This window comes from Leuciscus leuciscus, assembly GCF_965113295.1.
Source record: "Leuciscus leuciscus genome assembly, chromosome: 22".
In the NCBI taxonomy this organism is placed as follows: Eukaryota; Metazoa; Chordata; class Actinopteri; order Cypriniformes; family Leuciscidae; genus Leuciscus; species Leuciscus leuciscus.
Window position 1 is genome coordinate 30,735,755 of NC_138746.1, and position 21,131 is coordinate 30,756,885.

General features: G+C 38.2%; 1 protein-coding gene across 2 annotated transcripts; it reads left to right on the plus strand.

The window, feature by feature from the left end:
• Positions 1-514: 514 nt before the first annotated feature.
• Positions 515-20,447, plus strand: phf10 (PHD finger protein 10). 2 transcript variants are annotated; one of them, XM_082154624.1, is made up of 13 exons: positions 515-649; positions 1,025-1,131; positions 1,820-1,933; positions 3,540-3,670; positions 3,836-3,919; positions 4,242-4,384; positions 6,513-6,662; positions 7,448-7,557; positions 7,729-7,879; positions 14,288-14,431; positions 19,175-19,283; positions 19,572-19,760; positions 20,171-20,447. In XM_082154624.1, the coding sequence occupies exons 1-13, from the start codon at positions 581-583 to the stop codon at positions 20,254-20,256; spliced, it is 1,587 nt and encodes a 528-aa protein (XP_082010750.1). In that variant the 5' UTR covers positions 515-580; the 3' UTR covers positions 20,257-20,447. The 2 variants fall into 2 exon arrangements, with proteins under 2 accessions (XP_082010750.1, XP_082010751.1); XM_082154625.1 differs by lacking the exon at positions 14,288-14,431.
• Positions 20,448-21,131: the final 684 nt, after the last annotated feature.

A 21,131-nucleotide genomic window follows, 5' to 3' on the forward strand; every position in this document is an offset into this window, starting at 1 on the left:
ATTGTCACAAATCAAATGGCAAGGGGGTCATAAGGAAATTGAGCGCAAACAGTATTTATGAAAAGAACAGTATTTCATATAAACAATAAGACCAGTTTAATACAAATGTTATATGGTTAAGGAAGGTACTCAACTCTTAACATAAATTGAAACGTTTGTATTATTATTATTATTATTATTTTCATTCGATATTTTATTAATTAATTTAGATTTTACCCCAGCTGTAAGTTCAAAGTGTATTGTACTTGAAATTATTAATACATCAAATAAAGCTACAATAAATTAAAGCATCAATGCTGAAACGTTGTGGAGAGATAATCAAAGTAATCTAGCCTTTTGTGTTTTTAAACGATGTCCATTCAATTAATAATTAAAAAAACATAACAAATATTGCTTGTAAATTAAAATCCAATGAAAAGTGTATCAAATGTAAATAAGATTAAATAAAATTTAGTTTTCAACATCAAATATTTATAATAGTATATTACACGTTTCTTTTTGCGTGTTGAGGTCGGAACACTTCCTCGTGTTCCTAGTTTCCAGTCGGAATGCGACACTCTTTCATTAGCAGAACATCAACATGGCGGCTGTTCTGTCGCCAAGACCGTGCGATAGCAATCCCGCGACTCCTGGGACGCAGTCCGTGAAGGTCTGTGGGTGTTTACGGCTACATCTTGTAGCACAGACTCTTATAACATTGTAGAATATGAGGCACACATATATGCTATTACTGCGTCGGTAAAAACTTGAATGTGAGCCAAAGTCGCCTTTGTTTATTTACTATTAGCCTGCTAGCCGAGAGCAAGCTAAAGACATAGATGATGCTCAGGGTGAAACTTATTGTCTAAAAGAAATTAAAACGCATGAAAGCATGTATTATTTAGATGGTTTTGGGCAGGCACTGATAGTTTATTACGGCAATATAGTATGGTTTTAGATCTAGGTAAACATTATCTCTCAATTCCTCCCAATGGGGAACGTTGACATTTCCTTGAAGGAATCTTATTTATGTCTCTTGAAACAGGATGACATTGAGGAGAATTCCAGTGATGGTAGTCAAGCCCTCAAGAGACGCAGGATGGGTTCAGGGGACAGTTCCCGGAGCTGTGACACGACAAACCAAGAGCTGGGGTGAGCAGCACATCTGATACACACACACACACACACACACTCACAGGTGTTTTTATTAAAGGGTCATGAACCCCTGTTCCAGCAGCAGTCAGTTCTCTTCTCACCACAGTTTTGAAAATGCTGCAAAAGTGTGCATGATGAGCTGCGGAGTGGAGAGACCAACAACACAGCTACGGCTTCTGATTCAGACAGTTTTATTTTGCTCTCATTAAAAGCATCAAAGCTTCCCACAGATGCACACTGCAATGTACCATTTCACCTACAGAATATACTCGTAAGCTCACTGTAAATTACACAAATACATACAGTACATATCCTGTGACTGCTATAATTTAGGCTAATGCACAGCATTTCTTCTCTGCATCGAAAATATATATGAACATGCTGTTGCATCTTTGATGACTTTTGAGGCTTCTTTTGCTGTGTTTTTATAAGCCGTTTACTGGTTGAAGGGCTGTAAAGACCGGTTACACTCACAGTGTGGATGAATCGCATTTGTGTCGAAGACTCAGGATCTATTGAAGAGAACTTCTGTGACACAGAAACTCTTACAAAGCAAAAAAAAAAACTAGTTTTTGATTCATTAATGCATCTCTCACTTATTGTACGTGATCATCTCACTGTTTGAAGCGCCTGTCATAGGAAATCAACACTTGCTGTCATGAATAATTAAGGCATCTTTTCATAGGTTGAGGACATGCAGTCTTATGAATAATTATGAGACACCGATGAGTCATCAATCCACTATAGTGCAAGAAAACGACACATCCTGTGATGCTGACATGAAGACGAATTTAAACCCGTAAGTTGGAAATAGCATTTTTTTTTTTTTACAAATTAACTCTATGATGTTCAACACACTCTGTTAAAATCTCAGAAAAGTTGGTTTAGAGTTTCATGACCCTTTAAACCTCGCCAGTGGCGTAGGCTGAATTATAATTTTTTTATTATTATTATTATTATTTTGGCTGGTGATGCAATGATATCCAGGCAGTCAAGCAGTGATGTTAAATTTGAATAGGGAATAACAAATTTAAGTAAAATTATTTCCCCAAAAGTATACAAATTATAAAAGTTTTTGGGAAGTTCAAGTTGTAATACCCTTTGTGAGGAAGTTTTAGTCCAGTGCGATAGCATTAACTAGCACATTTGGGAAAAAGAAAATCCTCTCTGTGCCAAAATGACCAGAACACAATGGCCCTCATTTATCATTCTTGCGTAGAAACGGGCGTATATGTTGGCGTAAGATTATGCTTACACTCCTCTCACCGCCTGATTTATGAAGCTGTGCGTACCTTTGAAATCCAGGTGTACGCAATACCTGCCTTTGATAAATGCCGCGGCTGAAAACGATCGTCATTAGAATAACACGCCCCTATATATTCAAGTCTCCGCTTCCCCCACGCCCTCATTTTACGCCATGGACACACGGAAGACGGCAAAGAAGAGAAACTTGGATGAGCAAATGACCTATCACAATGCATTATTTTACAGCACGTGTTTTGAAACAATTAGCATTTAATTTCGTATCACGTCACATGTATTGGGGTGTACAATAGTGATGGTGATGTGGAGTACCATTCATTCACATTAATAATTGCATGACAATTTGTAATATTCTTATCATTATTATGATTTTTATTATTAATGACGCTTATTGTTATTTAGAAGAAGAATTTCGTTATTATTATTATTTGTATTACTATTATTATTTAAAAGAAGAATGTTATTTTTATTATTTTGTCAGTCTGAATTATTTTTTGGTCATTGAAAGCCTTTCATTACTGAACCCAGTCCGTGCGCACCAGCCGGGCCTAACCCTGAAACGTCAGGTAAAGCGCACAGGCTCGCAACTGAAGGAATACATATGCCTACAAATCAAATGCTTTGGTAAATTAAACATTGAAGTCCATGTTGCACAAAAATAAACACTGAAGTTTATAATTACTATGTTGTTGTTTTTTTACAGTGGGTCATAATATATCATATCTTTTAGTCTGTCAGTGCGTTTTGTGGTGTTAGGAATTGTTTTTCTGCGCATTTCCGCACTAACTCAAAACGTGCGTACATGTACACCACCTCCTGAGCTGGCGTAGGATTTGAGCGTGCCGTACGCCAACGTCCATGTTGATAAATCTCAAAGTCACCGTGGTTTTGGGTGTACGCTGGAAATTTGGTGTACGCACTTTTGATAAATGAGGGCCAATGTGAGGGTTAAGAGAATTTATCTAGAAATATTTCTTATGAGCCATAATTATTTTACTATTAAAATATATTCCTTCACCATGACAATGGAACTATTTAGCAGTTTTTCTTGCACCATCATATTATATTTATTTCTATGAAACTGCACCTGTTTGTGGCCCAGTGTTACTGTGTGTGTACTGAGCCTTGCTGTTTCATTACAGACCAACATACTTCCCTGCTGAAAATCTGACAGAATACAAATGGCCTCCGGATGACACAGGGGAGTATTATATGTTACAAGAACAAGTGAGCGAGTACTTGGGAGTCACGTCATTCAAACGGAAATATCCAGGTATGAGCGACAAGCCTTTAACTCTCAGCAGGGAAAATTGAATTGAATGGTTTTCATGTTTATCGGTCAAATAGTGGTTTTATTTTCAGATTCAGTTACTGATGATAGAGATGAAGTTTTGTATTTTGCTGTCAACACATGTTCTAATTTTCAACTTAATACCAGATTTGGAAAGAAGAGACCTGTCTCACAAAGAAAAACTTTATCTGAGAGAGCAAAATGTCATTACGGAAACGCAGTGCACACTGGGTAAGATTTTAACAATTCAGTTTTTCTCGCTTCCATTTCTTTTATTATCTTGAATTTGCTTAACAGGAAAAAAAATGATGTTGTAAAATTGACAACAGGTGACTTTCGTCTTACCCTGAAATGAACTGATTGATTGTCTCATAATGAGATGGTTTACTTTTCCAACACAGTGATTTCATTAAAAATTTGCTCAACAGCTTTTCAGCCTTGATGTGTAGCTTAATGTGATGTACTAACAATAGTATTAATAATTCACTGTATCAGCCTAGTCTAAGACTTAATGTGAGAATCCTATATTGACGTTCCACCCGTCTTCCCTTAGGTCTCACTGCTTTGCGCAGTGATGAAGTTATTGATTTGATGATTAAGGAGTACCCAGCCAAACATGCCGAGTACTCAGTCATTCTGCAGGAGCGAGAGCGGCAGAGGATAACTAAGGAGTACTCTGTGAGCACTCTTAGTGCAGTGAGTAACTTTTATTCGTTATATAAATTATATGGTACTCTTAGATTTATTTCAATGAATTAATCATTTTTATTCAGCAAGGATGCATTACATTGATCACAATTAAAATTGAAGAGTTATACATTGTTACAACAAAAAAATCTATTTCAATGAACTACTTGCACTGGGTTTAGTTTTCAAAGTATGGCTCGCTGGCTTCCACTTATGTATATGTTCAGTGTGCTGGAGCCACCTACTGGACTAAACACCACTTAAAATGAGAAGTCTGCAAGAATATTTAAAAAACCGGACATTTTCAGGGACAGAAGAAGAGATATTCTGATGAATAATATCAGAATTAACCTTTTTTGCTTTTCTTTTTTGACAGTCATTTTAGTGTATGTCATTTACATGTTTATGCCAAAAATGTGTAATATTCATAGCAGTAATGCTGTCAATGCGTTAAGGTTTAAGACAATTAAATCTGTTTACCATCATTACATTTCTTAACTGGAATCAGAGCACAACACAAGCAAATCCTGTTTACCAGTCAAATTCATTTATAAATGGAATGGAAACTCAACAGATATGAAATATGATCAGTATGTGAAAAACACTGTAAATGAGTAATACACTGCTGCAGGTTAGTAGGGAAATATATGTATTTATTATACACAATGCACATTTGGAAACGATAATACATTTATAGGAACATTTCTGCAGGTTCAATATAATTCATGTTAATGCAGAGAACATGATTCATTGTTTTAATCAACTGACAGCCCTAAAACCTCGGAATAATCTGTGTTCTCATGAGTAAAACTACTTTAGTTTATTCATTAAAAAAATCCTGATATACTGAAATATCACAGTTTCCACAAAAATATTACGCAGCACAACTGATATTGAATTGATAATAATCAGAAATGTTTCTTGAACAACAAATCATCATATTAGAATGATTTCTGAAGGATCATGTGATGCTAAATACTGGACTAATGCTGAAAATTCAGCTTTACTATCACAGGAATAAATTGAATATTAAATATATTCAGTAGAAAATAATTTTAAATCCGAATAATATTTCGCAAGAATGCATCTTTGGTGAGCATAAGTTACTTTTTTTCAAAAACATGTAAACTGTTATATCCTTGTTTGCATATTATTTATTAACTAGATGTACCGCATGGCGGTACAAAATATGGCCGCCGCTCAGGCCTGCACTGGCTTTCCACAAAAATAAATGACGTGGAGCAATTTGGCTGTATTGCGTGTTTATGTATATACCTAAAAAAAGTAGTAGTATGTGCATGTCTGTGTATGTGTATGTGTGTGTCTGTGCGTGTATGTATGCGTGCGTACATGTGTGTGCGCGTGTGTGTTTGTGTGTGTGTGTCTGTGCATGTGGATTTGTATGTGTGTGTATGGGTGTGTGTCTGTGCGTGTGGATGTCAGTGTGTGTGCATGCTTGCGTTCGTTTGTATTCCTGCATGTGTGTGTGTGACAGTATCATCCTAAACCAGCAACCCTTCGCTCAACACCACCATCTACAGGCCGATGAGTGTACAGTCACTAAATGTGCACATAAATGAATTTATTTTATACCCCCCCATGGATGAAATTCTACGAAACTTAGCATACCCCCAGAGGATGTCAAGTTAATCATACACATGAAATATGGTGCAGTTCTGAACATCTCAACTGAAGATAGGGGCGATTAAAGCAGAATAATATTGCATTTTCATTTTTTATGGGAGGGGCGCAAATCACAAATGAGTGATTATGGGCTAGGTTGATGTGGGCCCTTAAGACCAACATACCATAAACATTTCTTCATCCTCGGTGCCACGGTTCAGGTAGTTATTTAGGAAAAACTGCATTTTTTGGGTTTGGGGGGGCCCAGCGCGGGGGGGGGGGAGTGGCCCCCGGGGACCAAACAAATTTTTTCCATAAAAGTCTAGTGGGGCTACATGCCCACCAAATTTCATGTTCCCCGGTGTTTCGGTGTCCCTGGTATCGTTGACGAAATATTCAGTAGATGACAAAAAAAAAAAAAAAAAAACCTTTGACAATCCCTATATGACCGCTTTCGCTAGCTACGCTAGCGGCGGTCATAATGAGTACTAATGGTCTGACTTTTTCTTTTTAGCAAATGCAGCAACAGAATCCTCAAAAAGTTGAAGCCAGTAAAGTGCCGGAGTACATAAAGAAAGCAGCTAAAAAAGCTGCTGAATTCAACAGTAATTTCAACCGAGAGCGGATGGAAGAGAGAAGGGCTTATTTTGACCTTCAAACACATGTAAGATATGCTTATGTTCTTTGATAATCTGATTGTGGTCTATAGTGTGAAAAATTCATATAAAACAGCTTCATTTAGATACACAAATGAAAGCATCTATCACTCCACTTTTAGACGTACACTTCCCTAAGCACTTCCCCTCAGGTATAGAGGGAAGGGCATACAAAATTTGACTTAAACATAGTCAGCAAGAATACCCTGATAACCACATAACATTATCCTAGTAACCACCCGGAAAACTTATGGTTCGTATAATGTTGCACTTTTTGAGTCGCAGACACGAACATTTTTCGGATCGTCAAAAAAAAAGAAGTGTGTGTTGGGGGACACAAATATAACTTTTTCTTTCCATTTCTTGTTTAAATAACACTTTACTTTGATACCACAGCAAAAGCTTCTAGCCCTAACTAATATATCGAATGTTATTAAAGACAACTGAACAGTCAGTAATAGGGATTTTCTCTGTGTTTTTTTTTTTTTTTTTTGATTAACATTAATGACACAGAGAGCAACATTAATATTAGGCTGCTGTCACTCTAAGACCGAATGCATGGATCCATTATACTGATACATATCCGTTTTCTTTCTCAACTGTTAACATTCACTTAAGATGTAACCGACTGTGTTAGTAAGGATACTTGTCGAGGCAGGCATATTAACAAAATTCTGTGTAGAACAGTATGTGTAGAAAACACTAGGACCTGCAACACCCTTAACAATGGCTCTGAACACCTATGTAAACATTAATTAACTTATTTGTTTCACACTTTCTCTTTTACCTGTAGATTATTCAGGTACCTCAAGGAAAATACAAAGTCCTCCCTCCAGAAAGAACCAAGACCGGTCCATACCCAGTTGCACTCATTCCTGGCCAGTTCCAAGAGTACTACAAAAGGTGAATTGTGTAATAAATTGTTGCTTCTTTTTTGCAAATCCTGCTGAGCTTCTGATTTACCTGTTGAGGAGTTACTGTAGTCTCCATTGTACTTGAGAACAATGCTGGAATGGTGTCCTAAAATGTAGCCACTGTTTAGCTTTCTGACTGAGCTTTTCTTGCCTCATCCAGGTACTCTCCAAATGAGCTCCGCTACTTGCCCTTGAACACAGCTCTGTTTGAGCCTCCGCTGGACCCAGAGCTGCCTGCCCTGGACAGTGATGGCGACTCTGATGATGCTGAAGATGGAAAAGAAGACGGAAAAAAACATAAAGGTTCCTCTGTAAGTTGTTTTCATGTGATCGTGACTATAAATGCACAGCTGGTTTAGTTATAGTCTCGCGTAGCCAGACCTTCAGACTGACGAGTAGAAGGTCTGGAGTCCATAGCAGCTTTTATTGGCCAAGGACCGCCCTGAGGCCGTCTGACTGACATGGTAAGCAGCCGTTTTGTTCTGCGTTATGTTTAGAGGCATGAAAATGTAACTTCGATGTCCCTACAATAACAGTGTAATAAAAAACTATTGAACTTATTTTAAAGAGTCTATAATGCAAACTTTACATACTTTTGAAAATCCCAACGTTTAGTTGATCCTGATAAGCACTTATCACAGTTGTAAACATGACAGCTTTCTTTTTCCATGAGGGGGTTTGGCACCACGGCATCTTTGTTTCCAGGCGGAACGTTAATGTATGCGACACACACGTCTCCCGGAAATCCTGTAGAATTCAACCAATCAGATGATGAATTCGAAACTCCTGAAGTGTTTCCAACTGTATGTGCCTTATGCATCAGACGTTCAGCCAACAGTCTGTGGCCGTGACGTCTGAGGCTGAGACTAGTTTAGTTTTAGTTAAAGGTGCTCTTAAGCGATGTCACGTTTTTTAGGCCAAATTTTTTTGTCACATACAGCAAACATCTCCTCACTATCCGCTAGCTGCCTGTCCCCTGAACACACTGTAAAAAAAACGCGGTCTCTGTAGACACCCCAGGCTCCACAAACAAACTGGGCTAACCCGCACCACGAAACATAACAAACATAACTTTCTGCTGTTTCAATCTCCATGACCTTCTTTCTGAAAATCTGCGAATACTTTCAAAATGTGAATAGAGAGCTTGAAATGTCTACTTTTAAATGAACCAACTGAAATCAAATCTTCGCTGATTATGTAATCCTTATGAAACCAATGAGAGGTACAAACTTTCCTGTCTGAGCTCGTTATGTGTAATGTGGTCACACCCACGCGCAGCGCTGGCTAATCATACGGTAATCGTCCACCTGAGTTAAACGAACCCGTAAACCCCTATATCACCTGGATAAACAAACCATCAAGCTGCGTCAGGTTACTCTACGTTTCATAATTTTTGGAAGAAGACACGATATGTGGAATAAGCCTTGAATTTACCTCAGAAGAAGATCCAGCGGAGGATATCATTTACTGTTGAGTAAGTCATGAATTCTATGATAATACAAACAGCATATGTGTGTCATGACTACAAAAAGGACTCTTAAAAAAAAAAAAAATTTTTTATCTGTGGGCAGTATTAGTAAGCTATTAGTGATTTCTAGTGTAGTAATATCGTTGCTCCTGACATCAGTTGTTGGCTTTTTTTTTTTTTTTATATACAGTGATCAGATACCTGCACCACTGATGAGTCCTTCTGACTCAAACTTTCAGTGTCTTCAAACTGTTTGTCTCTCAGAGTGCTGTACCGTCAGCAAGCTGTTTAACTACATTGGACTGATATGATCATGGTAAAATGTGACCCTGGACCACAAAACCAGTCACATTGGTCAGTTTCTTTTAAATTGACATTTATAAATTGTCTGAAAGCTGAATAAGCTTTCCATTGATGTATGATTTGTTAGGATATGACAATATTTGGCTGAGATACAACTATTTGAAAATCTGAGGGGGCAAACAAATCGAAACATTGAGAAAATCTCCTTTAAATTTGTCCATTTATGTTCGTGATTGTGCTGCATTCACTCACAAAAATAAATATGTTTTATATGTACGGTAGGAAATTTACAAAATATCGTCATGGAACATGATCTTTACTTAATATCCTAATGATTTTTGGCATAAAAGAAAAATCTATAATTTGGACCCATACAATGTGTTTTTGGCTATTGCCACAAATATACCCGTGCGACATGTGACTGGTTTTGGGATCCAGGGTCACAAAAAAGCTCCATCACTGACTACTGATGTTGGTGCAGTGTTTGTTCTTCAGTGCATGGCAAAAGAAGCAGCAGACACATTGGAAATGCCAGGTATGGTTCACTTGTTTCTACAGTTGAACAGGAACTCTTCTCTGCAATGGCAAAGGTGCATAACTGTTCAATTGTCTGTTTAGGTCAATGTGCTCAATACTGTGCCTTTGACCTTCATTATGTGTATTTTGATTATGTATGTTGAAAATAAACTACGAAAAAACTCACATTCTTTTGTTTCCCTCAGTCCCATTCACCCTGATAGGCCCATTATAGGGGAGTATCTTTGCAGGGTTCGTACAAGGTGCTTAAAGCACCTTAAAGAATTTTACTTTTTGAAACTTAAGTCCTGGAAAACCCTTGAAAACAGCCATATTTACGAAGAGGTACTTGAAAAGTGCTTGACTTATTTAAATACAATTAAAACATTTTGAAGAAAAAAAATGAATACAATCTTTTCACGCAAAATTAACAGCCCATCTGATAAACCCCCATCAGACCATTTCTGGATATGAAGTATGCCAACATTATAATATAAAATATTATTTATTGAGCAATAATGTTGGGTGACGTCACTTCTTGTTGACGTTCAAAGTATTGTCAAACAAAACGGAGGCAAGCTCGTCCCTCCCTCCTCCTTATCCCATCCCCTCCCCCTCCTTCCGTGCTTCCTGAAACAGGCTTTTCCGATGTAAATTCGGGACTTCGCACGTTCTCCTTTTCCCTCTTCTTTTTTATTTGTTCATCGGAACGTCATCTCTTTGGTCGTGTTTCGCTTAGAGCAGCTTTAATATATATTTTAAAATACATTGCAAGTTGTATTTTGGAGACCATATATCTGTAATTTGAGTAAAAAAAATCCTTCAAAAACCTAAGATATTGTTTGATAAGTGCAATCTCTGATTATAGTCCTTGAAAACCAAAAAAGTAGTGCTGGAATTTCTTTTTACAGTATCTGAACAAACCCTGTCTTTGTGTCCCCAGGTGTGAATCACATCAATATGCATGGCCATAGACTCTTGCGTACAGCCTTTCTAACACAAATAGTGTCTTACAAAATTTAAATCAATCTATTGTTGTATGTGAATAAGTGGTCAGGATGATTTTCACATCATTTTGTAGTAAAAAAAAATAAAAAAATCTAGGCTACAAGATCCAGTACTCAAAAGTATTGTGAACACAGTATTTGGCCTTATTTAAGCGACTTAAAGTTTTAGTTTTTTCACTAACAACACATGAACATAATTTGCTAAGAAAGAGAAACTTTTACATACATGCTGCTCACATATTGTAGCAGAGTTTGTGCGGTAGTGTTAGCAGACTTTAGCCATTCAAATGTTATAAGTAATTGAAATAATCACAAATGTCAGGGCATGTCAAAACATCCCCAGGGCCCAAAAACCCCTTCAGACCCCAATTAGAAGGCAATTAGATTTTCATTCCCTTATATTTAGACAACTATAAAGCCAGGTTTTTTATTTAAAGATGTCTAACGTAATGTAGTGATTCAAAAGTGCATGGGTGATGGCAAGTCACTGTCTTAATGATTCATTCAAACGGCTCATTCATTCAAACGGCTCATTCATTCAGGAACGAAGCAAGTGACCGTTTTTATGAATGAGTCAGTGGCTCACTTGTTTAGTCAAAAACCACAGATTCATTCAGTAATGAAACACAGCTGTGTGTTGCTCAAGAGACGCACAACAGTTCTGCTGTGGCTTTGTTTAGAACTATTTTCATTGGTGAAATTGAGCAAAATCAGACAATATTGACAAAATTGGCCGCCCTGTCAAGGACGCTTGTGAAAAAGTACGGGAGGAAGCTTGACGCTTGGCGCTCTGAATAGTGAGTGCGCGCGCGCGGCCGGGGCGCTCACTCACTCTCTCTCTCTCTCTCTCTCTTAAGAAGAGGCAGAAGAGCGTGTGCGCGCTGAAAATTTTATTATTTTGGTATGAACATTCACCCGCCACTGTGGCGGATAGCCTTTTGAGATTTACTCGCCAAACTGAAAATCTACCCGCATTTGTCGCTTGGCGGGTGTTCATTTCGGACCCTGCCCATAGGGTTTCCTGATCCGTAGGGTTTAATATGGGGTTGGCCCACTCTTTGCAGCTACAACTCTTCTGGGAAGCTTTCCTTAGGATTGCGTTTATGGAAAGTTGACCATTCTTCTATAAGTGCATTTGTGAGGTCAGGCACTGATGTTGGACGAGAAGGCCTGGCTCACAGTCTCCGCTCTATCGGGTTGAGGTCAGGACTCTGTGCAGGCCAGTCAAGTTCCTCCACACCAAACTCGCTCATCCATGTCTTTTATGGACCTTGCTTTGTGCACTGGTGTGCAGTCATGTTGGAACAGGAAGGGGCCATCCTCAAACTGTTCCTACAAATTTGGGAGCATGAAATTGTCCAAAATAACTTGGTAGGCTGAAGCATTAAGAGTTCCTTTCACTGGAACTAGGGGGCCAAGCCTAACACCTGAAAAACAACCCCACACCATAATCCCCCCTCCACCAAACTTTACACTTGGCACAATGCAGTCAGGCAAGTACCATTCTCCTGGCAACCGCCAACTCATCCACCGGATCGCCAGACAGAGAAGCGTGATTTGTCACTCCAGAGAAAACGTCTCCACTGCTCTAGTCCACTGGCGGCGTGCTTTACACCATCCAACGCTTTAAACCACTGCACCCCACACTTTACACCACTGCACCCCACACTTTACACCACTGCACCCCACACTTTACACCACTGCATCCCACGCTTTACAACTGTGCACCCCACGCTTTACAACTGTGCACCCCATGCTTTACAACTGTGCATCCCACGCTTTACACCACTGCATCCCACGCTTTACACCACTGCACCCCACGCTTTACACCACCCACACTTTACACCACTGCATCCCACGCTTTACAGTGTACATCCCACGCTTTAGTGTATACCCCTTTACACCCAACAGTGCACAGTTGTAAATCACTGCATCCCCAGCTTTACACCACTGCACACCGCACTTTACACCACTGCACCCCACGCTTTACACCACTGCTTTACAACTGTGCACCCCACACTTTACACCACTGCATCCCACGCTTTACACCACTGCACCCCACACTTTACACCACTGCATCACACGCTTTACACCACTGCATCACACGCTTTACACCACTGCATCACACGCTTTACACCACTGCACCCCACGCTTTACACCACTGCACTCCACGCTTTACACCACTGCACCCCACGCTTTACACCACTGCACCCCACGCTTTACACCACTGCACTCCACGCTTTACACCACTGCACCCCACACTTTACACCACTGCATCCCACACTTTACACCACCCACACTTTACACCACTGCACTCCACGCTTTACACCACTGCACTCCACGCTTTACACCACTGCACCCCACGCTTTACACCACTGCATCCCACGCTTTACAACTGTGCACCCAACACTTTACACCACTGCATCCCACGCTTTACAACTGTGCACCCCACACTTTACACCACTGCACCCCACGCTTTACACCTCTGCATCCCACGCTTTACACCACTGCACCCCACGCTTTACACCACTGCACCCCACGCTTAAAACCACTGCACCCCACGCTTTACACCACTGCACCCCACACTTTGCATTGCTTTACACCACTGCATCCCACGCCTTACACCACTGCATCCCACGCTTTACTACACTGCATCCCATGCTTTGCATTTCTTTACACCACTGCATCCCAAGCTTTACACCACTGCATCCCACGCTTTGCATTGCACTTGGTGATGTAAGGCTTGGATGCAGCGGCTCGGCCACAATCTGAAGGCCACACGAAGTTTGGAGGTCTGTAGCTATTGACTCTGCAGAAAGTTGGCGAATTCTGCGCAGTGTGAGCCTCAGCATGCGCTGACCCCCCTCTGTGATTTTACGTGGCCTACCACTTCGTGGCTGAGTTGCTGTTGTTCCCAATTGCTTCCACTTTGTTATAATACCACTGACATTTGACCGTGGAATATTTAGTTGTGAGAATTTCACGAATGGACTTATTGCACAGGTTGCAACCTTTCATGGTATCACGAATGAATTCACTGAACTGCTGAGAGCGATCCCATTCTTTCACAAATGTTTGTAGAAGCGTCTGCATGCCTAGGTGCTTGATTTTATACAACTGTGGCCATGGAAGTGATTGGAACACCTGAATTCAATGATTTTGAGGGGTGTCCCAATACTTTTGCCAATATAGTGTATTTCTGATTGAAGTGGTTAAAAAATGGACTAATCTCACCAAAATCTGGGAGGGATCAATGTTGTTATTGTTAACTAAATAATACATTGGATTGAGAAAAGTGGTCTCTATATGAAAGGAGACATCCAAAAAGGCCCTTTTTTGCATTTGAATAACGTGCAGCAATGAATCGTGGATGAGAGGAAGTGTGTTAAATAAAGTGGGTCAATTTATTTCCTGTTGACTTGCAGGACAGTTCATCAGGAAACACTTCAGATGGAGACAGCCAAGACAGCGGAATTCAATCCAAAGTCAAGAGCAAAGATCGACCCGGCACCCAGGGCAAAGACGCCACTCCTCGCAGCATCCAACACAAATCTGTCCCTGGGTACAAGGTAGAAGAAAAAAGCCCCTGATCTTTTTTTTTAATAACCCAACACCTCTCTTCTCCCCTTTTCGCCACCCCTCTTTTCCAGCACTTTCAGCAGAGAAGTCCCTTTTCTTCTGACTTGATCATCAGTACCTTGTCCAAACACACTCATGCACTCACACACTCTCCCTGGTGGTCGTAGATTGGGACTTCCCGTGTCAATGGAACTTATTTTCCTTTTTAAGTGTGGCACTCATTTTCTTCAGTGCCAGGAAACCCAGTGACAGTTCCTGTGTTCTGCACAGACCTTTTGAGCAATAACGTTTTTGTGTGGTACTGCTGTTAGTTTAGGGCTTTTTTTTTTTTCTTTTTTTTTTTTGATGCACTTGTGAAGGTAAATACCCTTATAAAGTGAACAGTACTTCATATAGCTTAAAATACCTCTATTTATCTATCAATATTTATCTTATCTATCTTACATGCCTGTCAGTTATACTGAAGGCCACGTTCACAGTTTTCTTTGGCTGCTAAACTCTGAAAAGTGTTAATCCATAGATATAAAATGGTTGAAGAAATATTAAGAGTGCACTCAGTAATGGTTTCCCTGATTTATACGAATTTAATCGTAAGAAACAGATTTGAATAGCACTTTTGGATGAGGACTCGAATCATATGACAAGTTATTGTTTTGAAATCACATGTTGCAACCCAACCAAGTTACTAGTAATAATAACAAAATAGCAATAATAACAAGCATGTTTTATGTTTCCAACATGTTTTTAAAGCTCTTTTCCATTTAGCTGAAAAAATTAATAAAGTTGAAAAAATAGATTAAATTCACAAATTAAAAAATATTTGCAAATCTCATTTTATCGTATTTGTGAACTGTATTCTTTTTTTATTTTATGGATCTCATTCTGTATGTTTGTACGTTGGTTTATTTTTTGTCAAATCTCTTTTGTGGATCATAATCTATTTATTCCCCCCCCCTTTAAAGTCACCATAGAAGAACCATACAAAGTTATCATAGGACTACAGAAGAAATATAGCTATTCCAACTATCATAAAATTGTATTCACCCACGCTGATAAGTCGTAAAAGGGATAGTTCAACCAAACTATGACTGACTTTTGCAAATCATAAAAATTTTGAAGAATGTTGGTAACCAAACAGTTTTGGGTACCATTGACATCCATTGTATGGATAAAAAAAAAAACTGACATTTCTTAAAATATTTTATTTTCCGCTGAAGAAAGGAATTCATATTTTAGTTCTTAATATATTATTTTATGTTCCACAGAAGAAAGTCATACAAGTTTGGAGCCACGTGATTAGTAAATGATGACAGTTTGCATTTTTGTTTATATTGTCTCTTTAAAGATGCTAGATGAAGAAGAGCCAGTGAAACAAACTGAGTGCACTTTTAAACTGAGCTTTATTTATCCTTTATTTGTCATGCTCGTGATGCATAACTATCTTTCAGGCATGAAATGGTTATCAAACTACTGTTTGGTATAACATTGTTGAAGTCAGTTGTTTTCTATACTGACTCTATGGGCACCTTAAATATGCTTGATATCAGTGTTTCCTTTGATTTACTCTGTTTAAATTGTGTACGTTTTTTTTTTGTCAAAATGCTTGGCGGATCAACAAAAGGTTTACCTTATCACATTACTAATACAACATTTCACTCTTTTTGTACGAAACAACATTTATACAAAGTGAATATATAACAAACAGTAATTTGGCAGTGTCATAATACAAAAAAAAGAAGATTTTTTTTTTAGATTGCCCACATATGGGTTTTTCATTTTTTAAAAACATTTTAATATTCTGGGTTTCTTCTCTTGTGGAAATGTTTGCATATCTTTTTATTGGACAGTTTGAAGCAATTTTGACATTACAACTTAGCTAAAGGCTTATTTGACGACCTGTCTTAATTATTAGTTTCCCCTGTAGTTCCGTTATCTCAAGAAGTATGAGCAGTGTAAACTGGTGCAGGATATTCCCAGAATAGTGTACTTGTCAGAGTATGCATAACATGTAGATTTTCAGTATCCAGAGAGTACCTGAATGATCTGCTATGTTTGTCAGAGTAGTCTGCCAGTGTACTACAGTGCATACTGTATCCCACAATGCACTGCCTTCTAGTCTGATGGAATTCCAGAATTAAATGAAACAATTTTTTTTCAAATGTAATTTAGAAAGGCATAATAACCAATTTATTTTCAATATGAGAACACATTCAACGTGAAGTCATGTGACCACAATGTAGTTTATGATGTATGAAAAAATGTATAAAGTTGAAAAAATAGATTAAATTCACAAATTAAAAAATATTTGCAAATCTTTGCATACTGCTCGTCAAAAGTTATATTGCATACTGCCCATTCTTTTAAGAAAAGTAAACGGTATGCAGTGTATACTACGTTTATATATTTAGTAAACCGCTAGTATTTCATTGTTATCAGCCCCAGTTTATCTCCACCTCTTAAACATTAAATAATCAATATTAAAGGGCGGTTAACAGCACTAAGAATGATAACCATAAAGACAACTATGTTTGCATCCACACCAATGGATGATAACATTCTGTTTGTTATAAGTGCATATGATGCTGCAGTTATGCCCTCTGCTGGATTCTGATTGGCTGTCAGTGTTTTATCATCTAGCAGCTGGGGGGGAAAAAATCATTTTATAAGTGATTCCAACAATACTCTTCTCGTTATAGCTGTGGTGCGAACTTGGTTATTAAAACTTTAGTTATCATCTTTGGTGTGAACGGCGCATTAAAGTGTGTTCTTTCTTCAGTAATTCATAATCTGGGTTTATTTGCCCATATACATTAACTAAGAGAGGCTTCCATAAGTGTGTTTCGGACATTTAAAAACATTCGTTACACAAGTAACATGTTAATCGGATGTGAATGTGGAGTTTCAGTCCTTTATTAAACCAGTAGGTACAGCTTCTGTTGATCCTCTCACTCTCAGTGTGTTTTTGGCTTGTTTGTTTCCATCCCTCTTTTATTCAATCTCTTGAGTCTTGTTAAAAGTGTTTGTAGTTAAACATTAAATGTTCTTGTTACTGTTATGTGATTTTTATTTTATTTTTATTTTAAAAAAAAATGTAATACTCTTAGTTCGGCTTTTCCTACTGTGACAGAATGAAGGCGTTTGTCCTTCCGTTAACATAACTGTGAGCTTCACTAACATCTAAATGTGTCTTTAACCTGTAGTTCGGCCTGCCTCTTTCGGTTCCCCAGCACAATGTTGTCATTGCTCTTTTTAGTTTAACAGTTTTTATTGTAGGGCCTTTGACATGTCCATATTTAGAGTAACCTTTTGAATAAAGAGGTTTTAAAGAAATTAGACTGTAGAGAGATTTATTAATGGCTGTGAGCACTGAATGAAAGTGTCAATTCTGCGTTGTAATAAGTAGCACAAGAAAATTCTGTATTTTAGCCACTTTTTGGGTGTTGTGACCTTTTTATACACTTATGTTACGCTTTACAATTGGCTTCTGCGATTGCGTATTTGTTTATTGGGGTGAAACGCCTTTCTTGAGCTCAACTATTCAGAATATAGCATATATGTATTTTTTGTACGTTTTCCTCTATTCTAATTTTGAATATCGCAATATTTTATGCATTGCTAAAAATGTTTTCCTGCATGTTTTTGTTACTGAAACAATCATTCAAATGGTCACATTGTATATCAGTCTTGATATACTCTAAATTATATACACAACCAATCAAAAGTTTGGGCTCTGTAAGGTTTTTGAAAGAAGTCTCTTATGCTCACCAAGGCTGCATTTATTTGATTAAAAATACAGTAAAACAGTGATCTATGTGTACAATTTAAAATAACAATTTTTCTATTTGAATATATTGTAAAAGGTAAAGTATTCCTGTGATCAAAGCTGAATTTTCAGCATCATTACTCCAGTCTTCAATGTCACATGATCCTTCAGAAATCATTATAATATGATGATTTGATGATCAAGAAACATTTCTCATTATTATCAGCGCTTCATGTTTCGGGGAATATTGTGACACATCTTTCTCACGTTTCTTTGATGAATAAAAAGCATTTATTTGAAATAATAGAAATGGTTTGTTACATTTATTAATGTCATTAATCCATTAAACGGTTTAATGCACCCTTGCTGAGTAAAAGTATTAATTTCTTTAAAACATATTTGCGACCCCAAACAATTTTTAATGGTTGTGTATGTTTTATCCTGATTTATGTGCTATACAGATGTTGGTCTTTTTCTTTTTCTTTGTTGCTTGTGTTGTACATATTTTGTGCTGCTTAAGATTTTAATATTAGGCAATTCCAATTAATTTTAAGATCCTGCACCCAGATTATTCTGGTATTTTTGCTCATTTAAAGGGATAGTTCACCCAAAAATGAACTTCTACAACAACAATACTTTTACAAAAGAAGATATTTTGAAGATGTTGGTAACCAGAGTTGATGGACCCCACTGACTTATAAAAAAAATACTATGGAAGTCAATGGGTGCCGTCAACTGTTTGATTACCAACAATTTGATTCTTCAAAATATCTTCTTTTGTGTTCAACAGAAGAAACTCATACAGGTTTGGAACAACATGAGGGTGAGTAAATGGTGACAAAATTTTCATTTTTGGGTGATCTATCCCTTTAATTTTGAAAATCATAGTGGTTTTGGTTCAAGCGTAATATCACATGGTGTGTATGACCTTGGTTGCCATGGCGTTTATAGCATTACTCTGCCCTTGCAGCCTAAGGTCATTCCCAATGCTATATGTGGCATATGCCAGAAGGGTAAGGAGGCCAACAAGAAAGGCAAACCAGAGGCTCTCATCCACTGCTCCCAGTGCCAAAACAGCGGTAAGTCAAAACCATCTCTTCCTGATGTAGTGTTCTTCAGTGTCTACCACACTGCTAGTGTTTATTCCTTTAAACATTCCTCTTCAATGTAGTAGTAGGACAGGACTCATCCTAAAACTGTTACCTGGAAGTCGCAGGGTCAAAATTGTCTTCTTTATGATTGAACATACTGTTTTTATGAAATCTTAAGTATAATTTCCTAAGTGTCAGCATACTGTTGGATCAGCCTGAGGGTTTATAGCATGGTGAGAATAGCGGAGATGATGAGAAGCCTCACTTTGTGTTCAGGTCACCCGTCCTGCTTGGATATGAGTGTGGCGTTGGTGTCCCAGATCAAGAGTTATCCCTGGCAGTGCATGGAGTGCAAGACCTGCACCGTCTGTGAGCAGCCCCACCATGAGGAGGAGATGATGTTCTGTGACAAGTGTGATCGTGGCTACCACACCTTCTGTGTGGGCATGGACTCCATTCCTCTGGGTGAGTCTTTAGCTGACGCACTCTCTCGGATGTGCATGCGCGGATATTGAGCTAATGTTGTCATGGTAATGTCATGCTGAATTTGAGCTGTCGAAAGTTGAAATCTTACTTCACCTCATAAGCTTTCTAGAAGCCTGATGTGAGGAAACAGTTAGAAATAGGATGTGGTTGCATCAAACCCATGATCAGATATTTAGGGCAAGATTTTTGTTTACTTGTAATAAATCAAATTATATATATATATGCACATTGGGCCAGTGTTAAGCAGTTTTCCTATAACAGGCATTTATGAAGGAGAAAACATTAAAAAATGAAAATGTAATTTAAAAAAATGTCCCACAGTCCAAAAGACCAATATTCCATTTGTCTCTCTCTCTCTCTCTCTCTCTCTCTCTCTCTCTCAACAACAGGTTGCTGGGTCTGTGATTTATGTAACAAAGAGATACCTACACCTCAGAAGAAAGGAACAATAAAAACACCAAAAAAATCTAAATAAGCTCCAAAAAGTTGACCAATTTTTTACAACACTTTTGATATTATTTTTTATTTTTCTATTATTTGAGTAAGTCCATTATATGTTTGGTATGTTGCATTAATTTTGTTACATTTTTGTAGCTGATTTTTTTATATAATTGTTTCCACTGTAGATGATGTTTTTGTATTGTTTAAAATAAAGTTCAAAACTGATTTTGTGTGTGTGTCTTGCTTTTGTCTTGGTCATTTTGGATTGTTCTTAAACATTGCTCACTCCAGTGTTTAATAATTTTTTCTTAGTGACGCTCATAATTCAGACTTTGGTGTCCTGATGCAGTCATTACATATTTTAACTGAGCAGCAGGAGGACGCACGGCACAGAGTGTTTTAACCACACCAGAATGACACAAGTCAGTCGTCTCAACTTTCACTGACTAGTGAATGGGAACTGTATTTGTGTGTTGTATTGTGCTTTGTAGCAGATGCCACGTGGAGGTCAATAGTAAAACAGCAGCGTGTGTGTGTGTGTGTGTGTGTGTGAGAGAGAGAGAGAGAGAGACTGCTGCTCTGACACCTGATATGTGTGTATGCAACACAATAAACATGCCAACCTGCTCCTTGGAAAGCCTCGTCACAAAGGATCCATCTTTCCATTGAGGAGTCGGGCTCTGTTAGGACCGAGCCACAGGTGATGTCTGGCTGTGTTGTGTAACCGGATCTGGCCAGCGTCAGGTAACTGTTCAAAAGATCCTTTTGGATGAAAATGATATGCCAGTCTTAAAGAAAAGTAGACATGTATGCCACCAGGGGTTAGTGTATGTGTGCAGTCTTTGGCTCTTCTGATCTATATGATCAAACAAGTTATTATAATCAAATCAGTGTATTTGATTATATTTC